Source organism: Pleuronectes platessa, chromosome 14 (genome assembly GCF_947347685.1).
Source record: "Pleuronectes platessa chromosome 14, fPlePla1.1, whole genome shotgun sequence".
Taxonomy (NCBI): Eukaryota; Metazoa; Chordata; class Actinopteri; order Pleuronectiformes; family Pleuronectidae; genus Pleuronectes; species Pleuronectes platessa.
The window spans coordinates 21,651,154-21,667,193 of NC_070639.1; the positions used below are offsets into that span (position 1 = coordinate 21,651,154).

General features: G+C 42.9%; 1 protein-coding gene across 1 annotated transcript in view; it reads left to right on the top strand.

Annotated features, from left to right (window-relative positions):
* The first annotated feature begins 263 nt into the window (after nucleotides 1-263).
* tmeff2a (transmembrane protein with EGF-like and two follistatin-like domains 2a) overlaps nucleotides 264-16,040 on the top strand; it is a 96,165-nt gene continuing 80,388 nt past the window's right edge. The window contains exons 1-2 of the mRNA XM_053439196.1: nucleotides 264-453; nucleotides 11,698-11,807. Of these exons, the coding sequence (XP_053295171.1) occupies nucleotides 264-453; nucleotides 11,698-11,807 (300 nt within the window). The remainder of the gene's footprint in view (nucleotides 454-11,697; nucleotides 11,808-16,040) is intronic.

Genomic DNA, 16,040 nt, shown 5'->3' on the forward strand with positions numbered 1-16,040 from the left:
CCCGGTCAGGTCCGGCTCTTGTTGCAGCAGCCCGCCCGCCTGCCTTGCCCGCCCTGCCTTGGATCGGGCGGAACCCGCATTCGGTCGGTCTCTGCGCGGGGGCTCTGCTACATGGGGCGCGCGGTGTCGCCGCACGGAAAATGGTCTGCTGTCGGTGTCTAGGCGCCCCGCTGAACCTGTCGGGATTGGAGTTGCTGGTGTCGGTGCGCGTCCGCCTCTCTCCCCCTCCTCGCCCCCCGTGCCGCTGCCGGGGCCAGTGAGACATGGGTCTGTCCGTGGCGGCGCAGGCACCGTCCGCGGAGCCCCGGCGGCCGCGCCAGTGGAGCGGCGCGGCGGGAGGCTGGCTCCGGATCACGCTCATCTCGTTCCTCGCCACTTTACCTGTGGAGCAGCTGCGCGCCTTCCCGTCCTCCCTCAGCGACTGCCAGACGCCGACCGGCTGGAACTGCTCCGGTGAGGGTGCACGCATTCAAGGGGCAGAGTGGCACCAGCACTCCCCTTGCTGTTGTTGTTATTGTTGTTTGTTGTGCTTTTTATGTCCGTGCGCATGCAGAGATGACCGTGCCCGGCTGCAGAGCTGCTGCTGTGGAAGCATTTCTCTGGGTGCAGATACAAAACACTGCAAAGCTCCATGATGAGAGGATGCAGAGTTTATTTGTTGGGGGGGGGGGGGGGGGGGGGAAGCTGCTTGATGCGGGGAGACGTCCGGATAAACTCCCGGGGAAGAAGATCCATTAGAACTAAGTGGAAGCTGCGACATTAGGGTCATTTTAAACACATGTATGAGGAGGGGGGGGGGGGGGTCGCCTGTTAACGCGATGTGCAAAACCAACACTGTCAATTTTTAGTCTACAGCCAGAAATACTGAACTTTAATAGATCTGATTTACTGTCTTTGTCTATTTCATTTGTGTGATCGCTTGGATTAATTCCCCCAAAAATTTTGCAACCGAGTAATCAGGCTCCGGTGGTGTCGTTACCGTGAAGTGTGACCGCACATCGCGGTGAAGTTGTTCCCCCTCCGCGGGGAGAGAGGAGCGGACGCGGGGCTGCAGGAGCCTCGCAGCTCCTCGCCTTCTTCCCCTTCTCTGTAAATCAGCCGACTGACTGCGCCGCCATATATATTCCCCCTGCCGCCCCGTGTCCGAGTCTGAAGCCTTAAAATAGCTCCCGAGCCGATTCCACACTCTCACACGAGCATTGATATTGCAGCGGGTTGCAGCCACACGTCGAACGCCCACAGAGAGTCCTGCCTGTTCCCCAGCCAGAGACAGAGCAGGCCCACCAGCAGGCAGAGAAAAAGGGACACTGCTTTCATCTTCATCATGCAAAGATACTTTACAGTGACATGCATGTGGCAGGAGAATACAAATAAATGAACATTTCACTTTCCACCAGTAAAAAACCTCCCTGTCACGAAACAGGGATCTCATCAAAGTTTTCTAAATGGATTCGTTGGCTACCGAAAACAGCTTGATTCCTGTTTAGACTCAAATCATCTGCATGAGATGACATGTATCGCTTTTTAATTTACTCTGATCTAAAACAGTTTGAGTTCCTCATTATTCAAACACATGTTTCTCACTAGCACTCGATTGTTTTTATAAAAGTGGAGCTTCAGATGCCGTCCAGGTTCTGATTTGTTGTCGAGACAGTTTTTGGCCTCAGAGTCTTTCTTCCAGGAATCCACAGCAAATGTCAATAGCGTTGATTAATGAGCTTATCTGTTGGAACATGTTAGGTTTCTGTGATTCTCCCTGGTATTTGGACCTTCTGACCTCCTTACCACACTGTAGGCTGGGTTTCTCCTGCTGCTGATGGTGGTGATGGTGATGGTGGCGATGATTGGTTTGTAATGATCGATAACGGTATACATGCCCCGTCCAAATAACACATTTGCCTACCTCCCCACTTCCTGACACACTCTGGCGTGCATTTCAGCGAAGGCTTTTATCCAACACGCCTTGAGGAAGCTTAAGTGCATGCACTGAGCATCACACAAAACACTCACACTGACACACACACACACGCACACATGCACGCAAACGCATGCGCCCGGCACCATTTAAATTTAATTGAAGACAACAACTGAAAAAGATAAGCCCCCTTCAAGAGTAATACTCATAATAACAATAAGAAGAATACAACTGACAGTAATTCCCAGGGCCTATTTATTCACCTGTTCCTCGTATCATGCACTTTAACAACACGGGCCTTGAGTGACAGGTGGGTGATGAGTTCAGTGTCATGACAGTCGGGTACCAGTTTCAGCCGCGGTGCCTTTTGAACGAGCGCTGAATGAGATTCTGTTGATGGGAATAAAAAACAGATGGACAAAAGACTTGGTGTGACAAAGATTGCCATTCTGTTTGCCTGACATCTGTTGACGGCCGTGAAAGAGATGCCACTGAGGGCTCCACTGTTGGAGGAATAAGTAATTATAATTAATGCGAAGGGCCAAAGATGCACGAGGATGGATTTTGGAAAAAGAGAAAAATCATTCTCACTATTGTTTTGCAGCATAAATCATATTTAGCTGGTACATGTGGATGCACTGCACAGATAGCACAAGTGTCAAGGTTAAACCTCACAAGAATAATGATGATCAAAATGTTATCCACAGTGGACATTGACTACATTCTCTTTATATTGATTGGTAATCCCTGAATGTAAACGGGTCTCAAGAAGGCTTGGACCTGTTTCTGTTTGGGGTTTGCATGTTCGCCCCGTGTCTGTTTTCTCTGCCTATACTCCAGCTTTCTCCCAAAGTCCTAAGGCATGTGTCAGCTTCTCTGTGTCAGTTGTCTCTGTCTGGTCCGGGGTCCTGTCCACAGTGTACCCTGCCTCTAACCCACTGTCAGCTGGCCTCTAGTCTCCTCCTGCAACCCTCAAAGCATGAGCAGTACAGGGCCTAACTAATGAATGTATGTATACGCTGCTTAGACTGAACCACCAAACTATGTTCCTTTTCAGAATGAGACCTGACCCTATGGCAGTTTCAGCTACATGCTGGAAGTACACATATATTATACTTCATACTTTTTACTATTTGACAAGTTTAAAGGTGATGTTTGTAAGTTTTCTCTGCAGCTGAATGTTGGTTTCTGTGGGGAGTAGAGCACATGAGGTTGTAATTCACCCTGTGAGCACTGCTACCTCTTCAGGACAGACTGCTAGTTAGCATGCTAACTATTATAGAGGAAAAGAAGTGCGTTAGGATCTAAACAATAACTAAAGCTAGACTGGTAAGACAGATGTTTACCTTTAAAATAATGCCTTTAAACCCAGGTTAAGTGTTTTTCGGTCAACTGGAGGCATTAGAAAGATACTCACCTCCTGATGGAAATATCTTTGTGTCAGTTTTATCCAGGTAGAGCTCAAAGTTGTGTCTTTTTTTTCCGCTGCATCAGGAAACAGTGCTGACGAAAGCAGTGAAAGTCAACCAGAGCAGGAGGGCACGGGCCATAAAACCAAAGTAATGAGCTCAAAGAGGCTGGAGACTCAGTTGAGGGGAACTGCAGAGTCTGTGATTACTCTGTAGGTTTATCACTTAGAGTGACCACTTTCACATCGTCATATCCACTCATTATATACAGATATTGATTAATGCAGACATAAGTTTTTTTGTTTTTTTTTGCCAACAAGCTCACACTTAAAAATGCATGTAGTAGTATTTTCCAAATGCCGGTGTTTCCCGTAGTACATCAGAATCAGAATCAGAATCAGAATGTATTTATTGCCAAGTAGGTTTACACCTACGAGGAATTTGCTCTGGTTATTGGTGCATACAATGAACATAGAAACATAAAAACATACAAACACAATACATACAACACACATAAGAAAAGCAATAAAAAGAAACAATATATATTTACTCACTATTTACTTCTTATTTACTCCCTTTTTCTAATATTTATACAAAGTAACATTTATTTAGACATAAACATATCTAAATAAAATATATATAATAGATAAAAGATATAAAAAGTGAAATGCAAGACAGTGAACAGTGTCAGATTGCAATATGCAATGTAATGCAGTATAATATAATATAATATAATGTGTTAATTTCTGTATGTGAGCATCTTTTAAAAAAAAAAAATGTAAATGACCACGATCCAGTCCAGGTATTCAACAGTTATTGTGATTACCACAGTGAGATTTGCTCTGTTATCCTGCCCTGACTTTAATCTGTGCATTTCCTGCTAACAGTCAGCTCATGTCATTTTGACATTGTTTTTATCCAAAAGAGAAAAACAAGTCGATGCACAGAATGTTAATGTTCTTCTTCTGCCCGATTCCTCCTAAAGTATCGGTATCACAACTTTTTTACAGATCCTAGTATTTGAGTAGGTGGAATGGATATCTACCCAGAGTTTATTTACCCTGTTATATACAATACATTTCATGTGAGGGAATTAGTTTGAGGAGGCAACAATCCCCTCTTCCCTGAATCCCCTGCCATAGTTAACTGTGAAAAGCCCAGTGCGATGCTTTGATAGTGGAAGTGACAGGGATAAGCACAGAATATGCAAAGCCCCCCTGTAAATCCCATCAAGCAGGGAGAATTACCAGTAGTCTATGGAGAATTGTTCACAGGCTTTTCGCCAACAGAAAGGTCAAAAGTACTTCTCTTGTATTCAGGTTCCACAGAAAGCCGCAATAGAAAAGTATCAGACATAAGATAGAGGCAGTATTGGCAAAGTCTAAGGACATTAAAAGATACCAATTGATGTTGCTTTATTTTCGGTGCTTAGTGCAAAGTGTGTGCCGAGAGTTATTGTGCCTTTTAATAAGCATCACGGGGGGTTAGCTAAAACTACTTCCATGACAAACAATTAAAGACCTGTTGCAAAGGTAAAGAAAAAAAGAGCCCCCAGCATGAGGGAGGTCAAGAGAGGATGTCTCACCACTGTGGTTGTTCAGCCTTCATTATTAATTTAGCCTGCTTAATTATTGATCAGCACAATGCTTAAAACAGGAGGGGGGGGCGGGGGTGGGGGGTGGGTAAGGACTCTTTGTTCTTCTTAGCGATGTGAAATTCCAGGTAGGTAGGAGGAGATGCATTTGGCTGACAAGCTCTCTCTTTTAGACAAGTAAGTGCTTCGCTTGCCCTCTAAATCGTTAGCATATAAACATTACCTTTTCAATATTTGATGTTTGCCAGCTTGTTTTCGTCAATTATTCAGTTTACTGTAATTTCCTCCTGGAACGGCGGGGCATGAGCAGGAAGTGTAAGTTTCCCTGGCCTCTGACACAGTGCAACACAATCTGTATCAATGAGCACACATTGGCATTTTGCACGGCACACCAGAGGGACATGCCATTATAATACACGTGCTTATAGTTGGGAGAATAGTGAACGGAGAACACTCAGAGACGGAGCAAGATTAACATGAGACCTTGAGATAAAACCTTATTTACCAGGAAGTGAAACAGGGCTAGCTTTGTGTCCCGTGCTGGATCTGAAACATCTCAGTTATCTCTCCCTCTCTTTTATCTTTTACCCTTCACCACTCTCTTACTTTCCCTTGTGTTACACACCTCCGTAGTGTGGACACACGGAAGCCGATCTCTTTAGATCTCCTGCTGGTTTCACGGTTTCCTGATGTGTGATAGCAACATGTGTGAGATGAAGCGTCACTTTGTTGTGTATCTTTAGCTAGAAGACGGGTTAGCTAACAAATCACGTAACTTCAGCTGACACGTTCAGTATCTATGTCTATAAAAAGAGACAACGTGTCCCCACTTGCTCCCACCATCCGGAAAGGAATCCATAATATCCCAGATGCAAAGGCTGCCATCTTGTGCTGACAACGTCATTTCGAGTCTATAAAGTAATCATTCAATGCGCCTTATTGCTTTGGCTTCACTTTCTGGGAAGAAGAAGAAGAAGAAGAAGTTAGCTATCTAACTTTGTTAATCATGTTAGGTAGCTTCAACTAAAATATTACGCAGCTTAAGCTAACTTATAAGCCATTAGCCATTAGCTAACAACTTAGGAGTAGCTGCCTTGTTCAACACTTCATCATTACCCAACAACTCAAATGTCTTGTTTCGACCCATTATTAACATCCTTTGAACACTGGTTTGACATGAGCCCATTTCTTTGCCTTACAAAATTGGCCTTTATAAATACTCAGACCTTTTGAAAATCCAGTTTCAACATTACTTTTAGACATAATAATAAATAGAGTTGTCAACCTAAGGGATTTTCTTTAAGGCTCTGAGTTTGAGTCAGGGTTGATTCAGTAGTTGTGATATTGCTCCAGTATCTCACATGATTTAACAAATATTCCTCAACCTTATTTTGGACTTCTTTTATGATACTGTACTTCAAAAACTTGTTCAAAAGATCTAGTTCCTAAATGCTGATCTCTGAGTAGTTCTGCACATTGGAAAAGCTCCTTGTGAAAAATAATTCTTATTATAGGGATTCTGCTTTGACGTGATTCAAAGTGCTGGATTTTGTTGTTCAAAGTGCGTAATAGAAATGGAAACCATTTTGCAATGCTCACTTTTCTGAATGGCATTTTTCTTTTGCAGCAGAGACATGCTGTCGTTTTGTTTGTTTTTTCGTCAGCCGGGCACTTTATAGATGTCAGAGCTGATTTTTCAGCTCTGAAATCGATCCCATGTTGGAGATGGAACAATAACAGTAAATGCTTTACTTTGTTCACTGGTGAGATGTGGATGTTATAGCCAGAAAACTCTAGTTGTGTGCAGAGCAGTCAGCTTTGTTGTTGTTATCTGCTCAACAGGGAAACTGTCTCGTTGTAATAACGTTGAGGCCAAAGCACTAATAGAATAATAGAATAGACATTTGAAAAGCAACTTTTAAACAACACTTTTTAGCTGTTACTTTTACAAACACAATTATTTTAACAACAAAATCTCATTTCCATATATTTTACCTGAAAATTAACACATTTTGTGAATCTAAACAGATTTTTTGTTACAATTGTTTTAAATAAATATTAATGCTGATGTCTCTCAAATGGATGTAGAATTAAAACCAGCTTCCATTCAACAGAATCTGAAAAGGGAACTTACCAATGGATAACACTCTTAAGGTTTAAAGATGTACAATCCCCAATGATAAAATACTTATTTGCATTTAAGCGTGATTGTGTGTCATGAATTACTTCGAACATTTTTCAGCATATTGCTTTACCAAGGCCAATAACTGACAATGCAACAAATCACCTCTCAGGTTGTACCACTACTGTAAATCTATATTTGTACAGAGGCTTGATATCTTGAACAAAAGCTCATGTGTTACTTACATCCTTGTAAACACTTTGCAGAAACATCTATTTGTTTGATGTGAGTATAGACAAAGTGCACTTTTTCTTTTTATCTACAATTCCAAATGCATTATAGTTCGTAAGACAATAAGGATGACTCCATCGGAAAAATAAATTCCTCTCAGGTATTATTTGTAAGTGCGTTCTTGTTTACTGCCGATGTCCAAGCTTCACATGTGTTTCTTGGTGAAGACGACAGTTTGATGGCACGAGGGGAATTCACATTCTCTCTGCTCCCTTTTATTTAAAAACACAATTTATTTTTGTTCATGTGTTTGTTTTCCACAGCCTGCTGCCCAGGAAGCTACAGTATCGCACCATCAAATTAGTAGCTTGAAATGATTTCTAAAAAAGAATAGAGAAACCTTTTCTACACAGAGCACCAGCTGGTTGGACAATTGTCTAATATTTTCCAATCATGTGTATACACCTTCCCAGTAGTGTGATTGTTTTCATAGTAATGTCTCTCTCCAGTGATCTACCATCATGCCAGTGGCCTGGGTGACAATGGCTTTTCGTGGCCGTCCCACTTGCCTTCATGTTCCTCTTTGGGTCGAGGGCCTTGTTTCATCTGAGCACTCCACGCCACGAGACCTCTCATGTCACTGTTCTTGGCTCGATTGCACTTTACAGTCACTCAGGACCTCGGCAAATAGCAGGTTGGCTTTTTAGCATGGGCTTCTCTTCCAGGGGGGTATTATCTCCTGAGAGGCTGTTGCATACCAAGGAGGGGCTGTTAGGAGTGGAGAGGGGCGCGGGTTATTACAGTGAAGTTGCAGAAGGTTGGGAGTCTCAGTGTCAGATTATAATAATAACAACGTAGCTGTGAACAGAAAATAGCATTGTGGACTCTCGGGCCTGTGATGTGGACGGTAGAGTGCAAAGTGCAGGACGCTGCATTATGTCTGAGTCTGGTGATTGAACTCTTCTCATAAAGAGTCCACACTGGGAAAAGTGACCTCTTTTATGTGCTTCATTTAGAGTTTCATTTAACTTTTTATTTGAGTACAGCACTTGTGAGGTTTTTGTCTCACTGGCACCTTTAACACTCCCGGAGATTAAAAAATATAACAGTGGCTTACAAAAGAGCTGGAGGTGATTATTATTCAAACAGTAAAACTTAGAATTTATTCTTCAGTTGCTGTTGTGTGATGGGTAGTGCTTGATGACTGTTATTTGAATTTGTTATTTGTTATTTGACATTGAAACCTTCCCCAAGTGTGAATGGAACAGAGGGCGTCATGCTGGGGTGGAGATATACTGAGGAAGAGTGTAACAAGACATGCTGGTGAAGTTTCCTTGAGTCACGTCTCACCTGCTCCTGGTGAGCTGTTAGCAAGCTGACCCTGGACTTTGTGTTCCCTGCAGAGGACGGCTCTCCACCAGAGAACATCACTATGAAATCAGTCTGGAGATTCCTGTTCATACTGGAGCTTGGTTAAATAAACTCTGTAAAATAATGTTTATTATACCATAGACTCACGTCTCCACCTCCTCCCACTCTCCAATAAAATAAGCAGAACAATATCCGGGATAGGAAAACTGCCGTCTTGGGCATTTGAAGGACAGGAGTGATTGGTGGATGGAGTCGCTGGTTGTGAGGTCCCGCCAATAAACGCACTCGACCAATTGCAAATCCGTCTCAGCTGTCAATCACGACATCTCATTCCCCCTTCTTTAGAATCAAATAACAACATCTCTTACTCTTTGTGATGAGAACAACCTAAAAATGACAGAAACCATTTGTGAGAAAAATGTATTTGCCGCATTGGTTTGACTTTATAGTTTGGTCCATGTCCCATCCACTAACATGCAGGAGGTGATATTTATGACTCGTACTGCAGCCAGCGCCCAGGCTGTGTTTTTGGGGAGCTGTCATATCGTCTATCTTTGTATTCAGTCTCTGGTTTGTCTCCACTGGAAGGACGGATACAGTTTTATAGGTTCTTAGTTAGAAAACTTGCCACCAGGAAAAGGACACACATAAAATATAACATCCATCGACTTTCATGCTCACATGATCCGCGTCACATATGGGTTAATATGCACGTATAGCTTTCTCAATAACACAATTTTATCACAAGGCCACAAAGCATGACACGGGACAAACAAAGCCCCCCCCCCCCCCCCCCTCTTTGAGAATCAATTATGAGCCTTTTGATGTTCATCCTCAGTTTCAAAATACAAATTCACCATGTCTTCTGGGCTTGACGTTACAATATTTGTCACATGTATTACGAACTAACTTGCATATAAATGAATGTTTAAAACCTCAAAGCTGCTGCAAAGGCCGGATTCAAGGAAAACATCAGCTCAACTTTCTGCTAGTTGCACTAATCAAGGTCACATTCATGCCTTTGATATAATGTGTTGACCATCTATACCTAGTCATCTGATCGGGTGAAGCACAGAGTTGTGGACTTAGTGCTTCAACTTCACGCTAAGGATGAAACACATCACACTGCGTTAGCTTGTCTCGTGATTCTAATTACACAATGACCTCATTAAGATGGCTTCTTGTTACTGAATTGACGAAACAGTATGAATGTGTGTTTTCATTCCGTATCGTCACGCCCACAGGGACGAGCTCATTTTGAGACATTTAGCCCCGAGCGATTTGCTTTGATTCTTCAAATTGCAACAGCTTTATTATTATTATTATCAACAATGGCGTAACATAACTGGAGATCCTATTATCTAAATGCAGAAAGTCCCCGCAGCTGTATAAATTGTCCCATGACACAAGCATGACCTGCAATTTTGCTTTGCATATGTGAGGACTTATAACTGTATTAAGCTGATATAAGTGTTGGTATATCATTAGGGCTTTACAGCCTTTTAGAGCTCATGGGACAGATGTTATAGTCACATGGTGACGCTTGACTTTTAATGCTAAGCTCTCCAGAGTGTAAACCAAAGGAGAATCAGAAAGGTCTTCTATTGGGACGACACACAAATGGCATCTTTCATTTTGAGAGCAGGACTTAATGACACGTTCAGATTTCTGAATGCTTTCACTCAAAACCCTTCGCTTGCACTCAAATATACCTTTTATGTAGACCAGCTTTTCTCCTTGTACTCATGCTGCTTGATTTTTTTTTTGTTGTACAATGTATCTGAGAACCACAAGATTCATGCGCACAGAGGCATTGTGAGCACGAGGAGAGCAGTGGAATCTGGTGGGCGGGAAATTAGTCCAAGCATCAAAACATCAATGCGAGTGGACAGTAGCGAGTGCAGGGTTTTGAGTGAGATCATTAAATCTGAATGTGAAATCAATAAGTCCTGCTCTTAAACTGAAAGACTACACTCATGAATAAAGACAGGAAAAAAGAAAACACACACATATATATATGGTCGGGTCACTTCATGTTAGTAATTCATTATACAAATCACAACAGTGTATGATTCGTTTTTTCACTCGATTTCTCGTTGTGCTGCTCTTCATGAAACAGGTTAACTGGGCAAATATCCTCATGTGTCATGTCACAATGAGCTGGAGTTGTGAGTTGAATTCACACAGCAGACATCACCATCCCTGCTTTCACCTTGACAGTAGTGAGATTAAACCTTATGAATAAACAGGGGCCACACGGATGAATCCCAGTACTTCAACAAGGAGCATCTCCCGGTGTGTGTCAGCTGGAATGTGGTTAAATTTAGACTCATGTACTTTGAAATGCAAAAAGGCTACAAGCACATGTTTTTTTATGTGTGTAAACAATCAGTTCTGATAGACTAATGGCCCTGAGCTGAGTCTACAGTCTCGGGGGCCCATGTGACTCTGTGATTTGATTCAGAATGCTCTTGTTGGAGTCATTCGAGATCCCTAACGCAGCCTGAATCGGATCAAGTCCCAGGTTTGCTTCTCCAGGTCGACGCCCCGGGAGTCGGCCTCGTTCTACGCAGACGACTGTTTAAAAAAAGAACGACCTGAGTCAAACGTGTGTTCGGAGAAGCCTGGTGAATACAGATGAACACAGATGCTTCCACGCAGCGCACCAACCGATGGCGTGGCCTCTGTGGTCAGCAGGTGTCAGGTCTATTGAGCACATATGGGATATTTTGGTCAGACATATTAGACAGCGGCCCCCCCCCCGCCATCATCAACAAAAACACCAATCTCTTGTTCCTCTCACCGGGAGAGACAGAGACTAGTGCTTTTTAAAAAATGCATTTCATCATCGTGCTGGGCTCTTTGTCTTTTTAAAGCGTCCCAGTGTGTGATCAGAGAGCGCGTCGTGCTGTGGCAGCTGGGACTAATGGTAGAATCTCATTATGAAAGACCCTGATTGGAGCGCAGGTTGGAAATTAGCTTTAAGGCTTAACAGAGGAACATTTAGTCACTGTTGTTTTTTGTTTTTGTTCTCTTCTGGGCTTCGGTCCTGCAGGTTTCGATGACCGGGACACGGACCTGTTCCTCTGCGACACCAACACGTGCAAGTTCGACGGCGAGTGTCTAAGAATCGGGAACATGGTGACGTGCATTTGTGATTTCAAGGTAAGAATCGTGCTTTTTTTTTATGTTTCTTCTTATGACTACGACTATTCCCCCGAGCAGGGATGTGTCATAGCATGGCAACTGTAACTTGGCTCTTTTTATAGCCTTTTCTGTTCAGAGCACAGAACACAAGAGAAATCAAGTGTAAGAAATTACTTAACTGCCTTTATTTGCTCTAATAACACATCTAGTCATTAGCTTGTCTTCTCTTTCTTCTTCGTTTGGTTTATTATTGGCGGGAGGCAACCGACGTCAAGGTGCATTACCGCCACTAAGTGAGTGTTACATCAAAGCTCATTTGATTAACTGACTTTATATCGGAGCCACTGAAAAAAAACACTGGATTCTGATTGGACAGGGAATCTTAGATATGCATCTGAGGGACTTGGACCTACAACCGTCAATGGACAAAACTCTGTGATGAGGGCGTCTGCTTTCTCAAAAAGCCATAATTTTTTTGTGTTATGTTGGTGTTTAGATATCAAGTGGGATTCACAGAACTGAAAAGTGCTCTTGAAAATTAAAAATAATATAAATAAATACATAGTCTCGCGCTGCATATATGTATGAACACGTCGGGTTGAAAGGTGAAGCCCTGGATGATAAACCTGATCGAAGTCCATTGTCCTGATTGGACTAGAGGATCCCTCCAGGGAGGTGGAGGTGTAGCAGGAGTTTACAGCTCCGTGCCCTCGACCTCCGTCTGAAACCGATGAGGCTGAAAGACTCGGTAATGGCATAAATCTCAGGGATATTATGTCGTTCTTGATTATGACTCACACTTAACGTTTACGGCCAGGCCCCGTAATAAAAAAAAAAGAAAAAAGCGGCTGAGTATTGATTCGTGTATAATGTTTATGAGCTTTGCTGACTAATACGCTATATGCAGAGCCTGGAGATAAACCGGTGAGATCCGAGGAGCGAGCATGTGTTCTCATCCGTCGCTTTTATCAGCGCGTCATCAGCGCAGGCAGCACGACGCGGGCTGACACTCCATTGGTCCCCAGCTTTTATCTCAATTTCCTACTTCCCTGGGAGCAAACATTAACCGAGGCACATGGATAAATGACATTACTGCTCCATTCCTCTCTCAGGAGATCTCACACTGATACCGGGGAGGGCTGTGTTCTCAGTAAAGAGCAAGTCATAGCACACATTTCTGACTTAATACCACAGGTCTGAGGTCAGCGCTGCTATACTCTACATCCTGTGCTTGTTGTTGTTAGAGGTTACCCGATGTTAGTGTCTTTATTTCATCAGTCGACATAAACATGACCTTCTCCGCCCCCGCGACTGTTACAGCGCTCTAAATAATCAGTCACTCCCAATCAGTGTCAGATCCATGGGTCCAGGACTCCCTCCAGTTGGCAGTCCGTCCACGGGCCTGCCAGCAGACACATGAAAGTTGCATGAGCTCGGCTTGGTTGTCCTTGTTCCGACAGAACCCAGGGTTGTATGTGCACACACACACACACTGTCACACACTGAAGAAAAAACCCCAAGGAAGAGACACGCAAGGGGGGGCTCTGTGAAGAGGAAGTGAGTTTGATGTGGTGGAATCAATGGACACTATTCATTGCCAAGATGCACTAGATCCGCCTCACACTGACTCGAGGAAGAGCCAAGACTCCCCCCCCCCCCCCCCCCCCCGCTAACGGGAGTCCAACCGCCGCTAGAGCAACATGTTCCGTTTCTCACACGAGGAAACGAGTCGCTTTATTTGTCAACTAGCATCACGCCTCTGACTAATCACACAACATTTCTTCGTAATCCATTTCACAGTAGCTGCTGGGTGAAGCTATTGTTGCCGGTTTGGGTTTTTGTTAATGTCAGGTCACAGGGCTGATTCCCGAAGGGGTAGTCCATTCTAAAAATATGTGCGCTCACGGCGCTGTGAAACACTTAAATGGAAACTGCTCACCAAAGGGTAAATGGCACATTTTATTGCTTTCTGTAATGGTGCTTTGTAATGTATTGTTAATGTTGGGAGTCACTGGTGGAAGCATTTCTCTAAACTACACACAAACTGTACATCAGGCTCTGATTTGACTTGTTTTTCTTTTTTAAATGTCAAACTTATGTTTTTTGTGACCAATTTTACACAGTTTTTAAAGGAAGTTACACAATAATTACATACATATACAATAATTCTAACCAAGTACACATTTACCAAGTATCTACCCCTCTATGTCATGAGTTGTAAAGTATCAGAGGAAATATGAATCTACAGTCACAGTGTGCTACTGAGCTAACACCAACCTAATATTATTTCTTCAATGAGCATCTAAGAAAGAGTTAAATAGTTAATATCCTACATTGTTATAGAATTGCGTGCTTATTCCTTAAGAAACACAAAACTTCAAAATCCCAGGCCTTGATATTGCTAACAATAGTTTCTACTTCAGCAAATATCCGTGGGCTGAAGTGTTTTTAGTCGTTTGTCCTCGTGGTTTGATAATTTGATTCAGGAATTTCCACATTGAAGAAAAATGTTATTGAATTGTGAGTGCTGCTCACGGTAATATTGCAACAGGTCAAGCAGTTCCTTCAGCCGTCAGAGAGGATAATAAAAAGAATAATAACAAATAATCATGTTATTATATCATAATAAACAAATAATCGTTGTATGAAATGTATGAACATATCTTAGAATCTTGGTTTATTTGTGTAAGTGAATTACTTTAGTCGTAGTTTAAATGGCTAACAGTAAAAAAAATAACTAAATCCAGAAATGAACATTACACGTTTGGAGGAAAATGAACACAAACACAACGAAAGCCTCTGATGAAATGCGTGCTGGCTGATCTTCTGAAAGTTCAACTGGGAGAGAAACATGATCTCTGTGCACAGTAACTCTTTTTGAAAGCTTCCAGTCACGGAGGGCGGAGGAGCCGCAGAGCACCGTGTGAAGCCGTGGGTCAGACGCAGCTCGTTTGTTTACGAGTCCGACATCACATCGCAGAGCGTGCTGAGAGAGCGCCCGGCGTTTAGGGAGATTCCTGCAGGAGATGTTTGCAGATGAATTGGAGGCAGATGTTAACACAGCAGATGCAAGTGATGTGACGGGTCATTTGTGCCAGGATCACTTACATCTCAGTGCGGTCGGCTTGCGGGCCTGAGTCAGATCTAGTACACATGTCAATAAAAGAAGTAGAAGAAAGTTCATAACGCCTGAGTTGGGGCCTGGTCTGTTGTCAGGACGTGGAGATATGATGCTGTCACAGAGCCTGTGGCCTCATGGGATATCTTCAGGTTTGAATACAGAATGATGCCTTCTGGTTTTTTAATGTTTTCCAGAATAAACAATCACTTGTAGTTAATTGTGTTTCTGACAGTTCAGGTCCCTCACTGGCTCATTATGACTCATCACTGTCAGATTCCTCAGCCTTTGCTGTCTATCGTTAATAACAAGCACACTGTATGGACAAAAGTAATGGGACACACCTCATAATCATAAAATTCAGGTTTCATTCAGTCCCATTGTCAGTGGTTGGACTTCCAGTGAAGGGGAAACTTAATGCAACTCCATATTAATGCCTATGGATTGGAATAGGATGTCATATTTACCTTTGTCCATATGTTGTATATCTTATCTTTGTGGTTGTTGTTGTGTTTGTGATGTGGAGTCACGACAGATAAATCAATCAGTTCAAGTGCCCTTGAATCACGATGGACCAGAATTACACTGTTTGCATGTGGTCCTTCAGATGATTGATGTCTAGTATTACTACAAATAAATTCCATTATCCCACTAATAAAGTACGATGCAATGTAAAAGGCATTAATTGTGTGTAGCAGAGGTGTCAGGAGGGAGGGTTCACCCACATTTAAAAGAGGCACTATGCACAATGTTCTATCTACACACAGTGTGCGAGCATGAGGACGTATTTGTGTGGCAATCACATTTAAATGAAAAGGTCATAAAACCAGTGTAACAGAGAATTTGATGTCTGTATTTCTTCCGGTGGTTTTGAAAACAGCTCTTAGGATTTCACTTTATGCTGCTTCTTCAAATGTCGTGTTAAAACATCACAGATGTCGGGATTAAAGTTCTCCGACGCTACCATGGATTTTCTATCAATTGGATTCCAGAGAGGCCGTGTATTAGATTAGTGTAGATCTGAAGGAGGGAAGGAAAAAAGAGAGAGTGTGGGGGGGGGGGGGGGTGAACCGGATGTGTTGTGTTCAAGCTGCATTTAAGGTCTGATTCGCAAACTAGGGAAAATTTGCACA